General features: G+C 37.5%; 1 protein-coding gene and 1 non-coding gene across 2 annotated transcripts in view; both read left to right on the top strand.

Annotated features, from left to right (window-relative positions):
• Positions 1–23,906, top strand: part of KPNA4 (karyopherin subunit alpha 4) — a 46,058-nt gene extending 22,152 nt beyond the window's left edge. Inside the window, exons 3-17 of the mRNA XM_051983100.1 lie at positions 405–494; positions 590–619; positions 705–757; positions 1,742–1,837; positions 2,565–2,650; positions 4,152–4,238; positions 9,509–9,678; positions 9,762–9,806; positions 13,473–13,604; positions 14,982–15,110; positions 17,458–17,562; positions 18,449–18,520; positions 19,459–19,621; positions 20,175–20,269; positions 21,893–23,906. Of these exons, the coding sequence (XP_051839060.1) occupies positions 405–494; positions 590–619; positions 705–757; positions 1,742–1,837; positions 2,565–2,650; positions 4,152–4,238; positions 9,509–9,678; positions 9,762–9,806; positions 13,473–13,604; positions 14,982–15,110; positions 17,458–17,562; positions 18,449–18,520; positions 19,459–19,621; positions 20,175–20,269; positions 21,893–21,991 (1,452 nt within the window). The 3' untranslated portion in view covers positions 21,992–23,906. The remainder of the gene's footprint in view (positions 1–404; positions 495–589; positions 620–704; positions 758–1,741; positions 1,838–2,564; positions 2,651–4,151; positions 4,239–9,508; positions 9,679–9,761; positions 9,807–13,472; positions 13,605–14,981; positions 15,111–17,457; positions 17,563–18,448; positions 18,521–19,458; positions 19,622–20,174; positions 20,270–21,892) is intronic.
• On the top strand, positions 16,346–16,680 carry LOC127558547 (small Cajal body-specific RNA 7). Its single transcript, XR_007952922.1, has one exon. It is a non-coding gene; the product is annotated as a small Cajal body-specific RNA 7 (non-coding RNA).
• Positions 23,907–24,792: the final 886 nt, after the last annotated feature.

Below are 24,792 nucleotides of genomic sequence, written 5' to 3'. Positions count from 1 at the left end.
TTCCCTCCATTAACACATGCCAGGCAAAGCTTTTCCTTCTCGCTGCCTCTGGCAGCTCACAGACTTCTTCAAAAACTATAGGTTGCTAGAGTACACTTCCTAGGTAAGAGCTGCTCTATGTCAGTAAAACACAGGTCCATTCCTATCTCTCTAGTTGTTCTGTCTGGTTCCATAATTTAAGAAGATCTTTGCTATTTTAAATATGAAATGTAAGCATATTTTATTTTAAACTTTTGGTTTCATTTGGTTTTTGATTATTTGGGGTTCGAGTTAGTTTGATTTGTTCATTTCTATTTCTCTTTAATGTATTAGTTCATGTAGGAATAAAATTTTGTATATTCTGACCTAAAAAAGAGTTAGATTTTAAACAAAATTTTTCTACCCCTCCCTTTATATTTATTTAGAACAAAAGAGATGAACATCTCTTAAAAAGAAGAAATGTACCACATGAAGATATTTGTGAAGATTCTGATATAGATGGTGATTACAGAGTGGTAAGTTTGCTTATATTTAAAACTGCTGATAAAAGAACTGCATGATTTCAGAATGATTTTTTTACTTAACATTTTGTATAATTTTCATTTTCTAGCAAAATACCTCCTTAGAAGCAATTGTGCAAGTAAGTTTTTTTTTTTCCTTCTAGTCATTTTTTTCCCCCTGAATAAATACTGTTACTATATTAACCATTTATTATTTTATCACAGAATGCTTCAAGTGATAACCAAGGAATCCAGCTAAGTGCTGTTCAGGCTGCTAGGTAAGTTTTGCTGTCTTTCTAGCTTATATTTGTAAGTATTAACCTTTTGAAATTCACAGTACAAAGTTCAATCAGATATGAAATCTCAGGCTAGCTGAGGTATAATTAATAGTGGCAAAATTGGTCGCTTGTATAAAAACTCACTTTTTCATTGTTTCTAGTGGTTTAATGTATACACTTTCTGTTGCAATTAGTGTAACTAAAAGCTCTCCCCATCTCACCACTATTTTCATGTTGATCAAGCAAAATCCATAGGCCTACAAATCTGCCACAGCTACATGAATATTCTTTTTAAAGCATAGCTTTGACCAGTTGTTCCAATGCTCTACAATCTTTAACTGTTTCTTCTTGCCAGTAGGATAAGAGGAAAACAGCAAAGAGATTGCTGTGGCGAGATTGTAGAATATATAAGGAAGCTTGCTAAACTTGGGAGTGCCCTTAGCCCTTTACCTAACACTTGGGATTTTCAGACTTTTCGGTCCATCTTTACCTTCCTTTCCTTCCCTCCCCCAGTTGCCGAAGACTATCTATCTAGTTTTTTCTATTTATATCCCTGGTGCTTAGCACCTAACCCTAAATCCTTTTTCTTTATGAGCAAACTAAATGGTATGATATAAGGAAAGTAGGAAGACAGAAAATGAATGAAGGTTCAGAAAGGTGTTTCAAGAATGAAAATTAATGTTGCTATATTAATAGGACAGTTTGACTAGACTAGACAGAATAATCTTAGCAATTCAATAGGAAATAGAGACAGAGGTTTTTAATCAGAAAAACCACATGATGAAAATGTGATTTTTTTTTGAGGTGGTTTTACAAAAGAACAGGATTCATTGCCCTTGGAATGTTTTAGAGTTTTATAGAAGAGATTGTTAGTTTTTTTTTTTTTTAATAACCTAAATTAATTGTCAGAAATTCACATGTATGGGAATAAAATTCTATTCTAATTAAGTCTAATAAGTTTTTTCCTTGCCTTATTTCTCATAGAAAGCTTTTGTCCAGTGATCGCAATCCACCAATTGATGACTTAATAAAATCTGGAATATTACCTATTTTAGTCCATTGTCTTGAAAGGGACGACAAGTAAGTGCTTTTTAAACTCTTAAAAACTTTTTAAAAATTTTAAACTTTTTTCTTCAAATTAAATTTTTTTTTTTTAAAGTAGACAGTTGGGTATTGATTGAAATGAAGGCACAAGGTCATCTTTCATTTTAATAAAGGGTAAATTCAATGGAGTAAGTTCATGTGTACTAGTAAATAATCACTCTTTTAGTCTGTTTTTCTTAACTGTTTGCAGGGGGAGCATATGTAGTGAATAGCATAATTATGAATTAGAAGAGATTTATATATTGGGTTGAAATAAGTTATTACCTTAATACAAAGGATAAGCAAAACATTGTGAACTGCTTATTTGGGGAAAAGATGTAACTTATAATTACATCCTTGGCTTCAAACTACAAAATTAATACTTTTTTTTAATTTGGTTTTAGACTTTGAAGGACCTTCTCACAGACCCAACATTGCCCACATTTACTATAGTCCTTGTCCACTTTGTTAATAGTTCCCCCCCTCCCCCCCAAAAAAAAAGAAGATAGAAATAAATTTAGTAGAAAAATGTCAAATTTTTTACCACAAAGAACAATTATTTTTATGATGATAGAAATGGGTTGTTAAGACGGCATATCTTGGAGTCATGTGGACATGTAACCATTAAAAGGAATAAGAGATTATATATAGAGAGAATTGAGGCTGAATTGGGTTTGGTCCAGTAATTAAAAATTCAAGCTGCTAAAACTTTTGTTTCTTTTAGTCCTTCTTTACAGTTTGAAGCTGCATGGGCTTTGACAAACATTGCTTCTGGAACCTCTGAACAAACACAGGCTGTAGTTCAGTCCAGTAAGTTGATTAGATGACAGTTTTGACAAATGACAATTGCTTGCTTTATTTTGAAAAGTCAAATGTTAAAAAAAAAAAGTTAAAGAAATAGTTTTCCTTTGAGTAAACCTGTGCTTCAAGAAGAGAGCTTTCTACAAATATCTCAAGTCTAAATATAAGCTATTTCAAACTTGTCAGTCTTGAGAGTCATCTGATTTATTTGGAAGAAAAATTTTAGTGTGCATTTTATGATGTTTCTTTACTGGAGTTAATTTTTCAATAAAAACAATTTTTAAAGGTATTTGCATATGCTTCTAACAGCTGCCTCTTTGAAGAAAAGATAGTTGAATAGAATTGTATCCTAAGCAATACCATGTAGACACTCAGTGAGGCCCTCTAATCTTTTGTTCCCTTCAACTGCCTTTGGAGAGTGATAGTATTAAGTATTGCATGTGAGATTATTCAGGTAACCTTATAAATTGTGCAGGATAGGAAGGGATCTGTGGTTTTCAGTGTATGTGGAGGGTGGGAGTTTCCCTCACTGAAATAGCTTCTTAGCTCATAAGCCAGTCACCTCACAAGTCAGTAGGAGAGCAGGCCTTGAATCCTGGTTCAGAATTTTGCAAAACTATTATAGACAAATACACGGTATGTTGCTTTCAAAAGATAACTTTTTTTTTTTTTTAATCATTGCATTCTGTTTCTTACACAAGTGACTTTTGACCTGACTATAGCTATATGTAGTATACAACAACAAATCCATAGTACATTAGAGAATGTATTTCATTCCTCATCTATAGACCACCACTAAGCTACCAACACTGGTAGTTGGTAGCATGTAAAATCCTTTGTGTACCTGATACTTAACACAATACTAGACGTGTAGTTGATGTTTAATGTTTGTGCATTGCTTTTACAGTAATATCGTAGAAACTTGTTTTCTGCAATAATACATCAGTTAACAAGCATTGTTAACTCTACTACAGGACTATATTGCTTGTTTGTAAATGGAGTCTTGTCCACAGTTGAAGTAATAGAATTAAAATATTGACTTGGATTCCATAAGCCACATTTGAATTTCATCCTGTTGTTTTGTAATCCGGCTTAATAATCTAGCTTTTTTAAGTACTAGGCACAAAGGTCTTTGTGAAGTGTTAGGAGAGGCACAAGATAAATAGGACATGGTCATTCTCAAGAAAATTAAATCCAATAGAGGAATTTAGAATCTAATATTTATATAAAATGATTCTGCTTTAGCTTTATATATTTTAAAACATTTATTCCAATTCCTTGTTTACACAAACAAATACCAAGTAATTTTAGGGTTAAGTAATCTGCTAATTATTTTTCACAATATTTGTAGATGAAAATTTGGCATAGAATAGAAATATTTCCCATTCTGTGCTAAATAAAATTGATTTATTTTCCAGGGACTGAGATTCTAGAAGAGAGAGATTTGTTTGTTGGGTTGGGATGCAGAACCAAGTAGTACTTTTAGTTCTCACAACTCTTTCTCTCCTAGATGCTGTGCCACTTTTTCTGAGGCTTCTCCATTCACCTCATCAAAATGTGTGTGAGCAAGCGGTCTGGGCACTGGGAAACATCATAGGTCTGTATTAAGCGTTTTATTAATACCCAAAAAGCTGTCAATATGAAGTTTTAATAGAAGTAAAATTGAATACTATTAGACATGACAAAAGGAAGAGAATACATGCCACTTTGTCATACAGAGGAGAGTTTGCATATCCTAATACCACCAAAAACAGCTTTTGGGTTAGCTTATGAAAATTGATTTCAAATGGCTGGTGGATGCAAAACTCAGCAAATAAGATGAAAATTGTTTTAAAAATATTTTCCATGTATTTCTCTATACAGCTGAGAATCTGCATAATCCAGATCCCTTCTCCATTTGTTCTCTTCTTTCCTTGTAACTAATGTTCATTAGTTTTTGTTGTAGAGTGTGCGAGAACAGAAAGTGTAAAAAAATCACTTAGAGCCTTTTCTCATTAGCAGTTTTGCTCATTAAATAAGCTCTTTAGAACTCAGTTACATGTAAGTAATCTTTTCTCCACAAATAAGAAAGAAAGTAATTTTTTAGTATTCGCTGAGACAAAGTCCAGTAGCATGTTGTAGCTCTGCCCTTGATTAGCTATCTGATTTTGGATAAGTCACTTGCTATGTATGGGCCTTTGTAAACAGAGAGGATTGGATTCCATTCCATTTCTGATGGCCCTTCCAAATACCTAGAGGACTTAGATAATTTTAGAACTTGATCCCAAGTATATTTCTGTCAGCATGTCGACTGTCTGCTTTCTGAGGACCAGCCAAGTGGTGAGTTCAGAAGGCCAGCCACTTGGCCATGAATTCTTTGGCCATGGCAGTGACAGGAAAGGAATTGAGCTTTAATCTGTCTGTAATCATTTAGTATTTGTGATCTAAATTGTGAGATCTCTGGCCATTTATTAAGGAATGGAGGACCTGAATCCTGTCGGTCTTAACGTTCTGTGAACAAAACCAGACCACAGAAGAAAGTTGAAGTTAGGAAGGTTACAAGAAGGATCCAGCATACATGTCTCTCTACTTTCTCTTGTAATAAAAATAAGTTCTATGCAAGTTTTTGGAGTTGGAACTATTGGTTGACAATTCATAATCTCTCCTTGGCAAAACAGTGACACTTAATACACATTGATGTTTGTCATTTACCCAAAGGGGAAAGAGAAGGGAACAAGTTTTTATATAACGCCTGCTCTTCACCAGGCACTAGGCTATTAAGCACATTACAAATATCATGTAATTTGATTCGCACAATATCCTGGGAAGTAGGTACCATTATACCCATTTTACATTTGAGGAAACTGAGGCCAACTGAGGTTAGTGACTTGCACAGGACCCATGCAGGTTGTAGTCTCAGATCTTTTTGATTCCAGTTTCAGTTTAGTGTGCACTGTGGTGCCCCCAGCTGCTTCAAAGGCTACAGCAAACACCATTTAAGGGACATTTGTGAATTTTATTATCCTATTTATAAATACTTGCCCCCCAAAAAAAACCTACTAGGAAAATATATGTCTTATGCCCAGAGAAAGAAAAAAAATGTAGAAATTGTATGAAGCATATGGTATATCCTTTCTAACCTTATTCAGTAGTTTGCTACTTGCGAGTTTCAGGGCCAAGGCAAGGATATTTTCTTTTCAAACATTCAAACATGGTTTTTGTGAGAAAATATGAATTCTTAGAGGCAGGAGGTATTTCAATTTGGTATTTGTATTACATTACTTAGCACAGTCCCTGGCACACAAGTGCCTAATAAATGTTTCTTGGTATTTGGTGTGGGTTTTTTTTTTTTTTTTTTTTTTAAGAAAAAGAAAAAAGGCTGGCCAAAGCCTTGTGAGCCCCCTAGAAGCCTCTCATCTCCTTCCTCAGAATATGTTCTTCAAGAAAAGAATCAGGAAGCATGGGCATAGTGAATCTTGAGTAAGATTTTGAGGGGGGAAAAATGAAATCAGTTATTTTTCAAAGACAGGAAGTGACTCATTGTTGATGCCCTGAATCATTCCTGAATCAGCTGTGGTATGCAGAGAGACCACCAAATAATTAGAGGGAAGAAAAAAAACAGAAACATGGTGATAAGGAGAATGTGCCAGTTCTGGAGTTAGAGATCTAGGCTCAGAATTCACTTCCTATGCCTGATTAACTGTTGCTGTGACTGGGGACATCTAAACCAAGGGTGAAGTTTTTGGAGAGCTGGGCTTTCATGTCCCTAGCAGCTTTATATCTCTTTTCCTGCAGGAGAGAATTAAAGCATAAGTTGTTACATTTGGTAGAGAAGTCAAAACTTGATTGTCTTGCCAAACAGAAGCACTGTTTTATAATATAAATTCATTTGTAAGATATGCTGAGGAGGATAATGGGATATTGTCAATATTACTGCCTCATTAAACAGAGAGCAGTGAAAGAAAAAATTTTTAAAGAAGACAGAGTAACAAGCAAAAGTCAATTATTATTTTTTGTAATTTTTTAAATTACATCTCTCCTCTTCTTCACCCTTTGAGAAAGCTAGCAATGTATCACTTATGCATATCAAATCATGTAAAACGGGTTTCCATATTAGCATGTTGCGATAAAAGGAAGCAAAAAAAAATATTTATGTTTTGATATACACTCTGAATATTTTCTCTGGAAGTAGAGAGCATTTTTTTCATCAGGAGTGTGTTGGATGAATTGTTTTGGATCATTGTAATGATCAGAACAGCTAAGTCATTCACATTTGATCTTGTACAATGTTGCTGATAATGGTGTGCAGTGTTCTTACTGGTTCTGTTCACTTTGCTTTGCATCAGTTCTTATAAATCTTCTCAGGTTCTTCTGAAATGACCCTGAGCATCATTTTTGTAGCAAAATAGGATTTTGTAACCATCATGTACCACAACTTGGTTCAGCCGTTCCTCAGTTTCCAGTTCTTTGCTACCATGGAAAGAGCAGCCATAAATATTTTTGTGTTACTTAGGTCCTTTTCCTTTTCCTTTGATTTCTATGGGATATACACCTATTTTTTTTTTTTTTTTTTTGCCATTTCCAAGCAGATTCTCAACCATCCTGCATATTAAAGATATGCACAGTTTTAGAGCTGTTTGGGCATTGTTCCAAATTGCTCTCCATATTGACCAGACCAGTTCATAAGTCCCCCCAAGAGTGTATTAGTGTTTCCGTTTTTCTTCATCCCTTCCAGTATTTGTTATTTCTCTTTTCTCTGATTAGAGATAGCTTCTCTTCTCCTGAAATCATTTTATCCTTTGGAAAACTGCTTGTCCATATCCTTTGATATTGCATATATTTTATTTTTTTTTTAAAAGAAGAAAGAATAATGCTTTCTGACATTGCAAATAGGTCCAGAACTGAAGGAGGGGAAAGGTACTTTGGGAAAATCCAGTTTTTAATGATCTTGAGCTTCTCCCTGAAATAGAGGTATATCTTTTAAATTTCAGTAATTTTCCCCTGTCCTATAAACCTGAGTCACAGAACACTCCTGGCTCTGAAGAATAAAATAGAAAGTATGTTTTCTTAGGTTTATGTGGAGATGAATGTACTGTATAATTTCTAACTTCAGATTAATGAGGAGAGAATAGGTTTGTGGTTAGAGTGCCTGGATTATCCTCCCAATTAGAATATTGAGTCAGTAACCTGGCCTTCTGGAGCCACATTTTCCTTGTTTGTGAAATAAGAAAGTTGGAGTAGAGAATTTTAAGTCACTTTCATCTCTCCATCGGCCCTCTTCCCTTCTGTCCCTGCCTGTAATCTTCCTTCTGGGTTTACATTCCAAGGAAGCCAGAGAAACAGTCCATACTCTGCAATAGTCACAGCAGCATTCATTACGCTAACAAGGAACAGAGAGCAGGATGGTTGAGAATCTGCTTGGAAATGGCAAAAAAAAAAAAAAAAATGTTTTTATTGTGCATAGGAAATGATAATTGAAGAATATAAAGAAATACAGAAAAATTGAAAACTCTCATGTTGAGTGAAATGAGTAGAACCAAGAGAGTGATCTGCACCATGATACCAATGTAAATAGAGAGATCACTGAAAGGAAGTTGAACTTAATTACTTGAAAAAACATTGAAGAGTCCAGAGAAACCATGTAATCTACCTCACCCTCATGGTAGAGGTGAGGAGCCACTGAGGCTGAATATTTTAAGCATTGTCAGAATATGGTCACTCAGTCACTGTACCAGCTGTTTTTGATCCAGAAGTGGAATTAAATGACAAACACAAAGGGCCCTGGAACATTAGAGGTGTCTATGTTAAAAGTTTTTCTGTTGGAGTTAGCAAAAGATGGAACATTAGATGCATTTACAATGCATGTTTGAACTGGAATCTGACTCAGATCTTCCAGGAAGCCAATCTCTAAGAATTGAGGACTCTGAAATAACTGTCTCCTGGTCTTCATCCTAACCCCAAACATTCTTTCTGTTACCAGACAGGCATAAAGAGGAAGCATCTTGAGTTTCTCAGTGAGGTTGTAGGGAATGAGAATACCTTCGGCCCTTAACACCTTGGTTATAACTAATTTCCAAGAGAATGTAGCTACCTATCACCCATTTTCATCTAACCAAGTTCCAAGGAAGTCCCTTTCCCAAGCTCCCCTGAACCTGTGGCCTTGCTACTATTCAGTCCTTCTACAGAGGAATTATGGAAGGACATAAAGAACTGCATTGAATTGAGAAGTTATAAATGGGTTTTCATCTTGGCTATTGAAAGGAATACCTGCGTCATTGAACAGTTGGAATAGATTAAAAGAAATCAATGCCATAGCCAGAAGCCCTTGGAACTGGAACTAAAAATACAGCGTAAACTTTGAAATTAAATCATTCCATTTAAATGCCATATTCAGTCTATTCAGTGTTTAGAGCCTGATACAAAATCATCATTGAAATGTTGTAAGATTATCATAAAGCATTTTCTAGAGATCATTAGTACTTTGTAATGTTAGGTCATTAAAGCTTATGTTTGAGATGCTCTGTCTTTAGCAAGATTTTAACATATTTTCTCCACTTTTTGTGAAATCTTTTGCTGTGTGAAAGGCACTTGTTGATACAGAGAGCAAAAAAACTGGTGCTTGTTCTTGTTCCAAGAAAGAGGTGTGATTTTTTTTTTATTATAATGAAAAAAAAATCATAAACAAAGAACTTTTGGAGATATGGCAAAAGATTGTTCTTTCACTCTAAAAAAAATATCCCTATTTCTATTTTTCTGTCATTACTTGATATTATTGTCAGGGAGACTAAAAAATCTCAAGAAAAGAGAAAAGCCAATGATGTGAATGTGTGAAACATATTCTTTTCTATAGAAACTTTATTAATCTGTTGGGAAAAATTGATCTCACAGGTGACGGACCCCAGTGTAGAGACTATGTCATCAGTCTCGGGGTTGTGAAGCCTTTACTCTCCTTCATCAGTCCGTCCATCCCCATAACCTTCTTGAGGAATGTTACTTGGGTTATGGTCAACTTATGTCGCCACAAAGACCCACCCCCGCCCATGGAAACCATTCAGGAGGTAAATATTATCCTAGTCTTCTTAAAAATAAGCTAGAAACAATGGAATATATAATCACTTGCAATTTTTATTTCTCTTCTCAGATTCTTCCAGCCCTCTGCGTTTTAATTCATCACACAGATGTAAATGTGAGTAAAAATTTATCATGTATGTTTTAGGGCTTCTCAGATTGAACACAGGCACATAGACCTGTTGGTAGTGGTCCCAAAAATGCATTTTACAAAGCCAAGCTTGTAGTGTGAACTCTAACTATCTGTTTTGTCGATTCCTAGAAAAGTGGGGAAGTATTATTTAATCTAGTTCTATCTACCTTACTTCATGATAGATCTGATGAAGAAAAATTTCAACTCAGGGAGGCACAGTGCCTTGGAATTACTTCTAACATATGATATCTTGGTCAAACAGAAATACTTTACATTGATTCTGAATGTAGTCATTTCTTTTTTTCCTAAATCTGTCTTGCGTAAAACCTGAGCAAGATTTGTAATTCATGTTTCTTATTATTTTAAATCTATATTGTCTTTCAAAGATAGATCTTTTTAAGGCATTAGCCTTAAAATATCCAAGATGTCCACAATATTATTTAATCTGTGAGTATTTTGATTTAAATAATTATGATTAACCAGTTAATGTTTGAAGACCCAAACTAGTGCAGTTAAGCTATAGTACAACTCCTTAAAAAAGACACCACTCTGTCCTGATTCCCCACGAAGTGACTGAGTGTGACATGGAAAATAACCATTACCGAGAAGCTAGCTGCAGAGCGGGTCAGGGGAGCAGAAACAGTCTTTGAGGCTTGAGGGCTCAGGAAGTTAAAGGAGAGCTAACTCGACCTAAGCTAATCACTTGGGACATGGGCACCAGGAAGGAGATAACAACATCTTTGTCTCCAAGAATACTGGCTCACAGAACTGACTCAAGAGTTGAAAGGTTGTCCAGTCAAAAGATTTCATTTCACAAAGGAGAAAACTGAAGACCAGAAAAATTAATTGACTTGCCTGAAGTCACAGAAGTAACAAATGAAAATCTTGTTGTCATTAAAGATTCTATAGTGATGTTCTCACATTCTTGGTCTTTCCATAGAATGTGAAATATAGTATTAAAATTGGGGTATAACATGACATTAAATGTCTCCAACAAACAAAACATTTTAAATCCCACAACTTTAGAACAGAGACAATTTTTGATATCTTGGGAAATCCAACTCATCACTGCTACAGCCAGGACATAAAAAGATAGATAGGATGCAAAGGAAGAGAGTATGATAAGTATAAAAGAGAAGTCTGATTAGAGGGCGGGGAGGAACTTGAGATGGGAAGGATGAATCTCATGGATGTGGCACCTCCATTGGGCCACGGATGATGAAGTAGCTGAGCAAAGACCTGAAGGTAAGAGTGCTCAACTGACAATGGACGCCAGTGTCTAATTGGTTCAGGGAACCTTCTGGGAGTAGTTTGAGCTGGGCTGTAAAGGACCTTCCGGTCCAGAATCCAGAGTTAATACTTGGGGTAGGGAGAGACCTACTCCAAATAGACCTTAGAAGGATGATTCGTTAAAACCAGTAGTTTGGTCACAACAGTTTGATTTTAGAATTCAGTCTGAGATTGACTTGGTAGAAGGAACTTCCAGTTAGAAAATTCTGTCTGCCAACAGAAGTTGGTTTCTGCACTGCCACTTGAAATCCTGGAGACTTTGCTGATGCAGACATCATCCATTAATCACAAGAGGGAGTTAAGCAGAGCCTTGAGCCAGGTTTTCTTGACCTACCCAGGTCAGAAATTATCCCCCTTTCCCCCTGCCTTGGTCTTGTTAGAGAAGCAACAGTGAGCGATCTGGAGAAGTCCATTCAGGAGGTTGAGGGATAAGGCCTGAACAAAAGTAGGGAGCACAGAAACAGAAGCTTATGAACTCTGGGGCCAAAGAAAAGACCCAAACTACAGGGGGGAAAGCTGGAATGTGGATTTCAAAGTGAGTGAGATCTCCTAAAGAGATAGGAGCCCAAAGGGATCAGGAACTCAAGGAGAGTTAGAACCCAGTGTTTTAGGAATAAGGAAAAAAAGAAATTAGTGCACTTGACTTTGTATTCTCTACCTTTTTATCAGATTTTTCCACCTCTGAGGCAATTGGGGTTAAGTGACTTATGCAGGGTCACACAGCTAGGAAATGTTAAGTGTCTGAGGCCAGGTTTGAACTTGGGTCCTCCTGCTGTGCTACCTAGCTGCTCCTTTTCAGATATTTTTAAAAAATAAATTTGCAGTTTGATATGTTACAGAAAAAACATCAAGTAACTCCCTTCTTTTTTTTTTTTTTTTCAATTTAATGCCATTTTTTCTGGGGTTACCTTTTGTTAATAAATCTTGAATTAGAATGAAGATTCTTTATAGATGAAAGTCATAAAAGCATTTTTTGAATTTTTTGGCCATAGTGTCTGTTTTAAGACTACAAAAAATTCGAAAATAATACTTTTTATGGTAAAATAATGCAGAATATATATGGTGATTCATTTCAGAACAACACTAGAAACATCTCATTGGTATGGAAGAAACAGCACTCCCAGGTTGTTAGATCCTCATATTGCCTTGATAGCTTGATGTTACCCAGGGGAAAGTTCTTTGAAAGGGAAAAATGTAATGTTAGGGAAAGCCTCCTCAGCAGTGGATATTGGCTATTTAAAGTACTCAGGTCAGATTGACCTTTCAGACATGTGAGATATCAAGCTGAAAGAAGCAGAGATTTACATTTTTGCTTTGCTCAAGCCATTTACTGTATGCCTTCTGAGCAGCACCAGTGCCATTGGTAGTTTAGTCTTTACATCCAATTTACCCAGACATCCTCTGAACCTGCCTACCGCCCTTCAGCCTTAAGAAGGGAACAGTCATTTATATTGCACCTCCTGTAGGCCAAGCCCTGGGAGCGATTATACTTCCTGCCCTCTCTTCAGTACTGTGTGGAATAGGAGCCAGATGGCTTCAGTGTGAATCCTGACTCTCTACTGAGAGTGACTTAACACTAACTCTGGCTTTATTCAGAGAAGGGGGAATCCTTAGATTGTTTATCTCATCGAAGTGTTAGCAGGGTATTCCATAAATTAGGAAATGCTGTGTAAAGGTGATGTTTAGTATATGGAAGCGCTATCTTTGAGGTGCTTAATATTAATAGCTAATAAAAGTGATATTAGAAGTAAAACACAAATATTTTACTCTATGTTATAATTAACCACATTATCATAATTTCCAGAGGAAATTGGGGGAAAAAATTAGTGACTTTCTAAGGATAAGAATGGGCAGAGCATGGATTCAGGACAGATGAAATGACTCTGGGTACAGGAGCTGTAATGAAACAGAAGTCTAGAGATCTTATAGTCCAGAAAGACCCAGTTACCACTCCAGGATTCTTCACGGTGCTTAGGAGTCTGTCTTGTCACTGATCTTATAATTCTCTCTTCACCAGTGCAAGTTAAAATCCCTCCAGACTGCCTACCTGATGTCCTTAGGAGGTCCTAGTGTGGCCAAACCCCTCACCTCCTCCTTTGACTTTCCTTCTGGGTCAGCATAGCCCCCTCCTAGGGGAGGGGGGCAGTCAGCCTTGCCACTAGCATTGCTTAGCTGGAACTGGGGTCACCATGGCTCCATGCAGAAGCCTCCTGGGATGGTACCTTCTTAGATCAGATGAGCAGCAGCCCCCGGGTGAGGTGAAACATGGGAATTAGTGGGAATGGTGAACAAAAGGAGTCTTGGTTTGGCTTAGGGGATGCTCACAGCTTGCTAATATATCTGATGTTTTTGTCATTGTAGATACTGGTAGACACTGTCTGGGCCCTCTCTTACCTGACTGATGCTGGCAATGAACAGATTCAGATGGTCATTGACTCGGGCATCGTCCCTCATTTAGTTCCTCTGCTCAGTCACCAGGAGGTGAAGGTGCAGGTAAGTCTGTTAGCAGTAAGGACCCGAGGATGATGTATCTTGGGACAACAGCAGTGTGGTTTCTTGGGTCATGAAGCCTGACTTCAGATGGGCTCCATCTCTCCTGATAGCACAAAGCTCGGGGCATCTTGCTCCCTGAGGCACATTTAGTTCATCCCCTGCTGCTCATTGCATGCTCAAGGAAACTCATCTGTTGACAGGAATAAGGACAGACCATGTGCTGTTGAATTCCAGCCTCAGAGCTTCCTTTGGCCTCCTCCACCGGTACAAGGAGGTATATCTGCTCTCCCACGACAGTGATCTTTGGCAAGGCTGGGAACGCAGTCTTTGCTCATTCTCAGGGAAGGGTGGGAGAGGATGTGCAGACACACACTCTAATCAGGACAGCAAAGTGGACCAGAGAAAGTTGGTCTGGATCAAGATGGGCTTCCTTTTATCCTGAGGGAAATGAGAGGTTCTGGGAGGAGGGAGAGGGGGAAGGCACTTCATCTCAGGTGGGTGCAGTGACAGAGCTGGGCAGCAGCATGTTGGGTGTGCAAGGAACTGAGAGGCTTTGGCTGGAGGATGGGAGGTTGGAAAGTGTTGTGGCAACTAGCTAGTGAAGGGATTTCAGGGTTAAAGGGATGAGTTGATAGTTTATGCTAGGGACACCAGGGAGCCCCTGGAATGATAGACTCTGCTCTTCAGCGTGAGTCCCTTTGGCCTAGAGAAGAAGATGAGTAGGGAGACCTTTAGGAGGTAGTGGCAGTAAGGCAGCTGAGAGGTAGGAAGGGCTTACCCTGAGCTGAAGTGGGCCTGGGGGAGGGCAGGGAAGGACTTCCGAGGTGAGGCTGGCCTGCAAATCATAATGATCCAGGTGATAAGGATTGTGAGGTGAGACACTGGGAAACTTATTCATATTCAAAGAAACATACTAAATGAAAACTTAAGTCATTAGGGACTGTTAATTAGTGATTAGGAATCACTTGATTAGAATGAAAAAGATAGATATATCATCTCAGACCTTGAAATACATTGGGCTAGAAAGTTAAGGGAAAGTGGGAAACTTAATTCCCAGCTGCTAGAACCTTCCCCTTCACCACTGCATCCTATTTGTTATGTTTGTATACCTAGTTTTTTTCATGTTGTGCTGGATGTTTTCCTTTCACTTCCTGCATATGCAAACATTACTTCCCCCACCTCCTCCTCCCCCATTGTCTGGCACATCACGGGTGCTTACCTATTGATTTTCCGACAATCTTATTTATCCTTCCTAGGCACGGGGTGACATTTGGAATCCTTCCATGCTTACAGTCACTTCACTCTGTTCAACCTTTGCTGTTCACATTTGATCGTCTTTACTTGCATGAGAGTTGATGGAGCTTTTGTGTCTTTCAGACGGCCGCACTCCGAGCTGTCGGCAACATCGTCACTGGTACTGACGAGCAGACGCAGGTTGTGCTGAACTGCGATGCTCTTTCACACTTCCCTGCACTTCTGACACATCCCAAAGAAAAAATCAATAAGGTGGGTACGTATTGAGTGTCTTAGGGCTCGACCCTTGGGGAGGAGGGAGGGTTCAGAACTTGAAGCTCCCAGAAGTCAAATGTCTTCCCTGCTGCGGCTTTCCACATGGTTTACCCCGCTCCCTTTTTTCTCTCGCCTTCACCCTCATTTACAGGTATTTGTTTTCCATGGTTTGCAAAACTAAAATAGTTAGGTTATTATGGCTGTGAATAAACTAGAAGTCAGTTAAAAGATTGAATGGCAGCTATTTGGAGTAATTGGGTCTTTTATTTTGTTTTCTCCTTTAAAAAAAAACTGCCAAGTGAGCTAAATAAAGCCACTGAGTTTTAGGGAAAGGTTGCTGAATATGTCTTCCTAACAAAGAGATGGATAGTAAGTTGAATAATTTCCTCAAATACTGACCAGTTAAATTTGTGAGTCTTATTAAATTTCCAATGATTGGGAGATAAAGTTACAGGTGATTCAAGTTTTAATATCCTAGAAAGCAAATTGCAGAATCAGTCAGTGTGACTATTCGAAGCATTTTAGAGTAGAACCTGGCCTTTAATGATTTCCTGATTGTGGCTGATTTCTAGTGACCCTGAAAATAGGCAGCCAGTAGCACCCATCATACAGATGAGTGAATTGTTTCGGGGAATAAAAACTTCCTGTTTGCTAAAGAAGACTCATACATTCAGCCTGATGGTTTAAGACCCTATATTAAATTTATTATCCTCTTGAATCATACAGAGAATGATCATTTTTCCCTTTGGTTTAAATTTACTATTCAGATGCTGTGTATAATAATCCTGTTCTGCAGTGGGTTGTCAAGGACCAGATAATTGATGGTTTTGAGCTGTCCTTGTTCCTTTAAAAGGCAACCTTCGAATTCAATCTAAGACAATTATATGTTGTGTGAAAGAATTTAGCCTAGTATCTGTGACATCTCAATGGAGTTGGAAATTTTTAGCATAAATCACATTGCATCAGCATAGTTTTAACTTGATGTGGGCATCTTCCATTTAATTTTACTTTTAATTGGAAATGTGTTTTCAAAGTAGGACCTGAAAAGTTCCTTCCATTGGGAGTAGGTTTGCAGATTCTCTGTAATTAGGATTCAGGTTAAGTTGTTATTTACCAAATTAAGGTAAAATGTAGTGTCTCATAACATAGTTTTTTTGTTTGTTTTTTAAGGATAATTTGCCAAATTAATACATAAAAGTAGTTGTGAAATGATTTCTAAAAACTAGCTCTCTTGGAAATGATGACACAGAGATAACTGGGTGCATTTGTTTGAAAGGTGTGTGATTTGAGCATTTTAAAACTTATTATAAAATTAAGTAAACATTAAAATGGGGCGGGTGGGGGTATGTATGTATGTGTGCGTGCATGGGGGTAATAATGTAAAGGCTAAGGAAAGGGAGCCCTGACTGACAATGCAGATATCGGAGTGCATCTGAGGCTGTTGTAAAAAATACAGGAGTGTTTGTTACAGCTTTGCCGATGATTATAGCTCAACAACAGCTCACCTACCTGCCTGGCACCCTAGTCTCTAACAGGTTCATAAATGTGGACCTGTGATCTGATCCATAAGAGCTAAGTGTTCATTGATTAGTATGAATATGTTTCTCATTCCCCTCCCTCTATATTAACTAAATAAATAGACAAATATGCTTATTTTTCCTTTACGAGTCTATAAATATTCCCTCTGCTTACTATAAGAGCAGTAGTTTTAGTGTTGTTTTTTTTTTATAGTTTTTTAGTATATTTAGTGAAAAATACAAAGCGTTTGGTAGGAGTGATAAAAGAATCCTTACCTTCATCACAAACAGGAGCAAAAGCCAGTCAGAGAAAACAGTAAAGCTGAAAGCTCCTTCTTCCCTATGGTTGTTCCTGCTGATCCTGGTTCCTGAGGAGAGAAGACACAACAAGATCTTTTAAAATAGATGTTATTTATCTGTCAGCCAGAACTTAGAGGCACAATGGAACCAAAAACTTGTTGGCTAATATAAGAGTTATTTTAAAAAGCATATTAAGTTTTGTTCTTGTGAAATAAAAATTGTGATTGCATTAAATCTTTTAAATTTCTTTTTAAAATTCACACACATATTCACTTCAATTCTTGTATGTGATTTTAATTCAATTTTCATTTTCACTCTGAATATTTTGTTGGGGGGGGCAATTTGATAGATCCTTTTTAAATTTTAAGCAATTGTGAACCCTTCTCAGATACTATTGTATGTCATTGAGAACAGGTGTATGTCATCTGAGAGTTATTTTGACAGTATTGTAAAAATTATTAATGCTGTTAATAATTAAATATTTTAAAATTAATCCTATCGATTATTGAAGGGATCTTGTTTTCTAGGAGGCGGTATGGTTCCTCTCGAACATCACTGCGGGAAATCAGCAACAGGTTCAGGCAGTGATTGATGCCAGCCTTGTGCCCATGATCATACACCTCTTAGATAAGGTAAAGAAGTATTCTTGGGGGCAGTGGGAGCCCATCTTCATAGTGCTCATAGATTACTACTAGCCTCATGACCACGATCATGTACCTTTTTAGACCAGGCAACACTCTGGAGGGTGATTGGTGGCTCCATTGTAAATTACATATGGTTTTAATGTTTAGTAAGTGGATTGGTTTGAGTTAGGAATACTATGAAATTGATGATGTGTAGTAATAGTAAAAACATATTTAGTAGACACATACCTAATCTTTAAAATCTTTTTTTTTAAACATAGATAACATTTCCCCTGACTCATATATGAGTCTTCTTGCACAGATTTTAATTATTTTTAGAGGAATATTAAAAACATTTTAGTTCACCTGGGGAGGAAAAGGGCCATTTTAAGATAATGCTTATGAGAAGTGTTTACCAAGCACCTGTTCTGGGCATGGCAGTGATGACACAGGTAGAAAAGATCCACAAGGATGCCCCCCAGAGTGTGGGAGTCACTCCATTTCTGCTGAGCTTCATTGGCTTACATAGGCATTGTTGTCTTATTTAAAACCCAGATCATTATTCTCTCTGTCTTGCTTAATGTCCTGATGTTGTCACTTTTCCTTCTCTCTTGAATGTGTTCATGTGGCAGCAGTGTTGCCCAAAGCTGCAGACCTGGAATCCTGGTGCCTTGAAAGTGCCCTGGTGAAAGGCTCACCTGAGGCTGTGGGATCCCTTTGGGGTGCCCATCCTCCTTCCTTAGTGCCGCAGCATTGGGTCTCTAGGTTTTAATTAGCATTTTTGCAGTGAGAGATGTGACTGGGTGTTGGTGCTCGACATTCCGTGAAGTAGATGCTTCCGCCCAGTCTGGTTTGTTTTGCAAAGTCTTAAGAGTACCTTTGCTTTTTTTTCCAGGGTGATTTTGGAACTCAGAAAGAAGCTGCTTGGGCCATAAGTAATTTAACAATCAGTGGAAGAAAAGACCAGGTGAGGGGGACATGGGGCACTTCATGCTCATTCCTCTGCTGGGGAGGGCTTGAGGGGGCTTGTCCCAAAGTGAGAAGAGAAAGGAGAGGTTGCCAGGTGCTCTTACCCAGCCTTTTCCCAGCAAGAGAAGCCTCAGCTTGTCGCTTCAACAGGCCAGGCTTTGGGCTTTATTCTGTGAGTTTTCCTAAACACTTGTTGTAAAAGCTTCTTTATCAGGTAACACTTCCCTCACACCATTTTTTCGGTCAGAATTTCATTTTTGTTGTATTGGTTACATTTTCCACACACATGGAATCTAATACTTGACCCTGAGGGACGTTCTGCATAGGTCCCTAGCATCCTTCCTTGGAAAGAAGAGAATGTCTTTAATTGCTTAGTAATTGGTCCTTCATTTAATTCTCGTGGTAATGCCTTTAAAATGCCATTAAGAAAGCAAACCCAGCACGTGGACCGTTTCTCACAGTGATGTGTAGTCAGCGACCTCCCCACCAGTAACAGGACCTGGAGGGCAGAAAGCCAAATCTTGCCATGACTAGAAGCGAGGATGTGTCAGGCTGGTTTTCCATTATGGGATGGGTGCTGCATAGCTTGGGTCTGCCTGCTGGGAGCTCCGTCGGTTCCAGGAAGCCACTGGTCCTGTTTTCTGTGGTTCCCACCTCTCACATTCCACCTTTTGTTCATTCATTGCTTCATTAATATGCATATATGTTGTTTCCAGCTCTAATTTATTAATCCAATTAGATATTAGTTGGTATTGAATTTTGTAAGTTTGAACATCGGCCATGTGGTGGGTGGCTTAAGGTCACAGTGTTACATAGGCCTTGTGGAGAGACAGAAGACTTGGTTCTGCTGCTGCTTTCTTAGTGCCGCTGCCAGGGAGACCCCGCTAACGCCCTGATTGTTCTGTAGCCCCTGGTCATTGGGTTCTCTTTCCGTAGGTGGCTTACCTTATCCAGCAGAATGTTATCCCGCCCTTCTGCAACTTGCTGACTGTGAAAGATGCTCAGGTTGTGCAGGTGGTACTTGATGGGCTAAGTAATATATTAAAAATGGCTGAAGACGAGGCGGAAACCATAGCCAACCTAATAGAAGAATGTGGAGGTAATAAGTTCAGTGTTTTGGCAAATATTTCACTAAGTAAATTTTTAAGCATTTTTCAGTTTATTGCTTTGATGAATGTCTAAATAATGTCAGGCCTTCACTTCTCATATATGTGCCTTGCTACTTTAAATGTTAAATAACAAAATAAATTTATAATGTTTTCTGTTTTATAAAGTAATGTGTGCTTTAAAGATAAAAACTGAACGTGCTTTAAAGATAGTTACATACTGGAGAGCATGGATTAATTATATATTTTCAGTATGGATATTACAAATAAATTTAATGATTTCTTGGTAGAAATATATATATTTTTGCTTTCTTTTTCCAAATGATGAATGATTAGCATTTAAAGGCAGATGCCTCCTTTTCTTTAACTCAGTTTTCAAGTAACACAGTTATGCCATGTAGAACTAAAATCCAGGAGGACATTTTCCTAGGACTTTTCTCTGAGTTAAACAAAAGAATTTAAGGGAGTTCTAATTAATTGCTTTGATAATCATTATTTTTTAATACTACTGTGGCTTCTTTCACGTAATAAAATGGTTTTTTGCAGGCCTTGAAAAGATTGAACAGCTTCAAAATCACGAAAATGAAGACATCTACAAGCTGGCCTATGAGATCATTGATCAGTTCTTCTCATCAGATGATGTATTAATTTTACATTTATTTCTTAATTTCATTCTGTTATTTTTGAAGAGGAAAGCTAAAAGTAGGGATGTGAGGACACTTTTTTTTTTTTTGACAGAACAAAATAGAATGTCAACTATATAGCTGTTTACTTGAGATTATTGAAAGACTGATTATCCTAAAAAACTAAGGTCATTTGTATTCCGAAATTATTCTTAGCAGGCAAATATTTTAATTTCTTAAGAGTCCTTTTATAAAGATATTAATTGTAAGTGAATGGTACAAACACTTGACAAAGTGAAAAATGTAGGCCTTCATTTTAGATAGTGCTCATCTGCAAAATCATAGCATCCAGTTCAAATAGCAAGCAATTTTAAATTATCAGACAGCTTATGCTAGAGTCATTTCATCTCTAAGAGTAATCATTTTACTATAGTTACATTCTTGAATCTGTTACAGTCTTCCTTCAAAAATAATTCAGATACCAGAATCTATATTTATACCCACCATATCTTCAAATACTGTTATTCAGTAGTCGAAATTGTTAATTAACTATGTATCTGAACTTCCAAGAGGCAGTGTGACAGATTAAATTAAGAAGTAGCTCCAGAGTTAGGAAGACATGGATTCAAGTCTTGCCTCTGATCCAAATAATCCAGTGATTCAAATGATTTGTGACTTGGGCCAAGTGATTATAAAGTTAAGTTCCCAAACTACCAAACACCACAAGTCACTCAGCATTTGGGGATTGGCAATGGTAGAAGAGGGTTGTCTCACTAGGGATCATATTCCCTTCACCAATAAAATCTGATCTGATCTGACAAAAAAAAAAAAAAAAAAAAAAAAAAATCCCATTTGCCCACAAATTGAAAGAAATTTCTTCTGATTAGAAGAAATGTGAGATTGCTTCAGAACCACAAAAGGCTATAGACCTGACCCTCTAAACCTTCTCCTTCTGAGTATCAAAAGACTAGAGCATAAAGTCTTTAAAAACATTGAAAAATTTTATGAGCCAAAATACCAAAAGTATACTTCTATGGCACATGTGAACACAAACACGGAAATCCTAAATAAAATCCTTTAAAAGTTTTATTACTGTAAAAATTGTCAGGATATAATCAAACATGTAAAACTAATTAAAATCCCCAGAAGAAGAGGATTTTTTAGAACTAAAAGATAATTCAACTGAAGAAAAAGATAAGAATGCCAGTATTTTAAAGATTTTTTTTAATTCAACAAGAGGAATAAATTCCAAAAATAGATTCAGAGTAATATAATATTCAAATTAACATTTTTATTTATAATATAAATTACAGTAATAGCGGGAAGAAACATTTACTAAATGTTACAGCAATTGGATCATAATAGATCAGGGATCAGCAAAATAAATCCACCATGCCCAACAAACTAAGATCAATTTTTACATTTTTATTGTATTCTAAAATGTCAAAACTGTTCTTAGTTCATGGCTGCTCACCAATCACTGAGCTAGATTGTCTGCATTAAGTATCATAGATTATTTTTAAAGGGGGGACTCATTCTGATATAAAATCTTCTCAAACTATATAAAAGATTGCTTTTAAGATGTCTAGCTTTAACCTCTTTTTTCCTTTCTCTCCTCTCTGCCCCCTTTTCCCCTTCCAGATTGATGAAGACCCTAGCCTTGTTCCAGAGGCAATACAAGGGGGAACATTTGGTTTCAATTCCTCTGCCAATGTACCGACGGAAGGGTTCCAGTTTTAGAAAGATGTTGTGGAAGTGTTGGGTACAATGCAGCACTGATATATATACATATATATATATAAAAAAAAGGTTTGATCCATCAAGCTTGGCTCATGGGATCTGCTGCTGCATTAAATCGGGGAAAGAGAACGTGAAGATTTCATTTGGAATCACAGAAAGCCCAAATGAAGTCAAGATGGCGAGTGGGTGCGAGTGAGAGTGAGTGGCAAAATGTAATGAAAAACTTCACACGAATGCTTATTTAGGTCGTTCAAAGGAAAAGGGCTCAGGTCACTGATGTGCCGGGCCTGAGAAGGAACATGGACTAGAGCTAGAGCAACAGGGGGGCGCGGAACCACCATCTTCCAGCCTTGTAAGCATTAATGAGAACAGGGTGCCCGTCCGAGCCCGAGGAGAGAGAGCCCGGTCTTGCTGTGACTTCAGCCCTGTGTGAATGGAAGACATTGAGCAGGCTCTGGCCTCCGTGGTGGGGAGCCCGGCTCATCTTTCAGACCCAGGGCTCCTCCCTCGGGGAGCAGACCCCAGTTGTGGAGGGGCGCGTGTGCGAGAGTGTGGTTGTGGTGCTGTATGGGGATGCGTGCGAGCTTGATTCGCCTTCAGGGGCTGGGGACAAACCTGGGAATCATCAGGGGGAGACCCTAAGTGTTGGCGTACACTGGACATGGAAATAAAAGACCGGTTTAGCAGCAGACTTTGGTTTACTTCTGCAGCCTGGGTTTCCTTTCCCTTTCTCTTGGACCTTTTTTTTTTCCTTTCCTTTTTCGTTTGTCCTTTTTCTTTTTCTTTTCATTCTTCCCCACCCCCCTAATTACTTTATCTAGTATGGCTTTATTAGTTGCTTGTCAAGTCAGATAACTTTTCAGGAAGGAGTCCCTGTGCATTTGCACCAGATGAATGTTTGATGTTATGAAAAGCTTTCCATATCATCAAAAACTAATTTGTGTAGACTTTTGCATGAAAAATCAGAATTTCCCTCCAAATAGACTGTGTTGCAGTACACAAGTTGCCATAATAGTAAGAAACAGTAAAATGTGCTTTCTAAAGCCGTCCTTTTCATTTTCAAAGATAACATGAAGCTCTTTGCATGTGGTAATAATCTACAGCCTAGTTCAGTTTTAGATTTTGTTGAGTCCTGTAAAGAAGAAAAAGAAAAAAGTTTTCAGTTGTGGTAGAATCCCGTGCTGTGTTTAAATGTTACTTGCTTTCAAACTTTGTTTTCTATGAAAATGATATGGAAACTTCTAAAATGGAATTTGGTGCATATGTACTGCCGAATAAAGACCGATGACGAGGTGTGAATAGATGTACAAATCAAGTAATGGTTTGAACACCTTTAATAATATGCCTAATCTGTTCAATTGTTTTAGAATCTTTTTATCTTAGATGTAGGCAGCCATGAACAATCTATTTTGAGCCACTTTAGGGAGAAAACTTTGTATTTCTAAAACTTGCATAAAAGACATGCAAGTGGTTTTTATAAATTGGAATAATACCTCAGTTTTGAGGTTCTGCACACTAAATTAAATGTGACACAAATAAATTTGTACAAAAAGGAGAACTCTTTATAAGGTGGCTCATTGTAGGAAACCCTGTGCCTTCCCCTTCGAGCACACGTGTTGCATGAACAGCGGTTTGCTATAAGAAACATACCAGATTAGCCACCATTAGCATCGTTATCTACTTTGTGTTTAAAAATCAACTGGTAATTCTGAAACACTGTAGAATGGATAAAGATTATTTTGTGATCATAACTCTTTGTTGGACTAGAGTATTTTTGCAGCATTCCTTGTCATCAGAACATGGTTAAAGTTTAAAACTAGAAGCAGCAGAAAACTAGCTTGTAAAATTTATCCAAGTAGAGTGCAGGCTAGGCTGTCTTGGGGAAATAAACATTAAAACTTAAAGCAATGTTTTACACGGGGTGTGATGTGTGTGTGTGTGTGTGCGCGGGGGGAAGGGCTTTCTATGATCAAACTGGACATGACAACATAACAATTCAATTTATTAAAGTTCTCTCACCTTCTTACCTCTTAGGCTTTTGACCTGCTTCAAAACCAAAAGAATATAGGTGACTTGACTTATTATCAGCTTAGTTCTACAATTTCATTTCCTCACGATGTTGACGATATTATTAGTTTTTGAATTTGCACATGAAAACCTATGGACCTTCTTCCCCCTTCAAATAACCTTTCCCCTAACGATGATCTTCTGAATGGCTTCAACTCTGTTTAGAACCACACTTGGACGGCACTGGTAATATGTCAGTATCACCTGAATGATGGGTTTTGTACAAAAATATTATTTTCACATGAGATTTGGTAATAGATGTTTACGTAAGAATAGGCAAAAGCCTTAATTTCATCAAGCCATAAGCCCTTTTCTACCATTTTCTTTCTTTGGTAAATAAGATGTTATAAACTAATGAGCTTATCACTTAAATTTTGTCATTGAAGCACATGGCATCTCATTAAAGATAAGGGCTATTTCATACTTCAAACATATTTCTGCTTAGGGCTATTTCATACTTCAAACATATTTCTGCTTAGACTTATGGCTTTGACCCTCCCCTCTCCCCTCAATAGATCAGTGTCTGCATTCTCGTTCTGAGTATTTTCTCTCGACATGTATTAATAGTTAACTGGTCGTGTATTTAAGCACAGCTATATTCCTGTTAGCCAGTAGTCCAGGAAATTGGCTCACTCAGAATAGGGCTTCATTATTTCTCGGTGAAGTTTCAAAAAATGGCTAAGCAAAGACTAAGAAACATACTTCACCACGTCCCCAGTTAAAATGCTCAATTG

Source organism: Antechinus flavipes, chromosome 3 (assembly GCF_016432865.1).
Source record: "Antechinus flavipes isolate AdamAnt ecotype Samford, QLD, Australia chromosome 3, AdamAnt_v2, whole genome shotgun sequence".
NCBI lineage: Eukaryota > Metazoa > Chordata > Mammalia > Dasyuromorphia > Dasyuridae > Antechinus > Antechinus flavipes.
Note: the sequence above shows the minus strand (reverse complement) of the source record. Positions and strands in the feature narration are given on the sequence as shown.